The sequence below is a fragment of the Geospiza fortis genome, unplaced genomic scaffold (assembly GCF_000277835.1).
Source record: "Geospiza fortis unplaced genomic scaffold, GeoFor_1.0 scaffold36, whole genome shotgun sequence".
Classification (NCBI taxonomy): Eukaryota; Metazoa; Chordata; class Aves; order Passeriformes; family Thraupidae; genus Geospiza; species Geospiza fortis.
Window position 1 is genome coordinate 13,211 of NW_005054787.1, and position 944 is coordinate 14,154.

Genomic DNA, 944 nt, shown 5'->3' on the forward strand with positions numbered 1-944 from the left:
ACGGCGCCCTCGGCGACGGCGCCATCGTCCTGCGCAACGCCGTGCAGGGCGACGAGGGCGACTACGAGTGCCACCTGATCACCTTCCCCATGGGCAACTTCGAGGGGCGCCTCACGCTCAGGGTGCTCGGTGAGCAACGGGGACGTGGGGGACAGGGGTGGGGGACACAGCGTGTGGGGGGCGCAGGAAACATGGGGCGTGTGGGACATGGGGCGTGTAGGGCAAGGAACATGGGACACAGGGGACACGGGACATGGGACACAGGGGACATAGGGGACACGGGACAGGGATGAGGGGCACAGGGGACATCGGGGTATGGGGGGCACAGGGAACATGGGGCATATAGGACAGGGGTGTGGGGCACAGGGGACATGGGGCACATGGGGTAGGGGACATGGGGGATATACATGGGACACAGGACATGGAGAGTATGGGGGACACAGGGGACACAGGGGACATGGGGCACATGGCATAGGGGATAATGGGACAGAGGATATGTGGTCATGGGCATACAGGGCACAGGGGGCATCTAGGGGATATGGGGTATGTGGGACAGGGGACAGGGGACATGAAGGGCACGTGGGACATGGGGCACGTGAGGCTGGGGACACAGGGGACGTGGGGCACATGGGACATGTGGGACATGGGGGGTATGGGGGGTGTAGAGGACATGGGGGACATGAAAGAGAGGACATGAGGGTATGGGGCACATGGGGACACATGGGACATGGGGTATGTGGGACAGGGGACATTGGGCACAGGGGACAGAGGAGATATGGGGCACATGGGACAGGGCACAGGGGACATGGGGCACATGGAGGGCAGAGCGGACACCATGGGCATGCGTGATTTGGGGACTCTGGGGACACAGAAGGCACTGGGGAAACAACGGTGCCACGTGGACACCCCACACATCACCACCGCCACCATCCCCACCGTGCCCC

The 944-nt window shown here is 63.7% G+C and overlaps 1 protein-coding gene across 1 annotated transcript in view; it reads left to right on the forward strand.

Moving 5' to 3' along the window:
• Positions 1 to 944, forward strand: part of NECTIN4 (nectin cell adhesion molecule 4) — a gene marked incomplete at its 5' end in the record, with an annotated part of 22,368 nt that overhangs the window by 12,411 nt on the left and 9,013 nt on the right. The window contains 1 exon segment of the mRNA XM_031065464.1: positions 1 to 129. This exon segment is cut by the window's left edge and continues 50 nt beyond it. Within this exon segment, the coding sequence (XP_030921324.1) occupies positions 1 to 129 (129 nt within the window).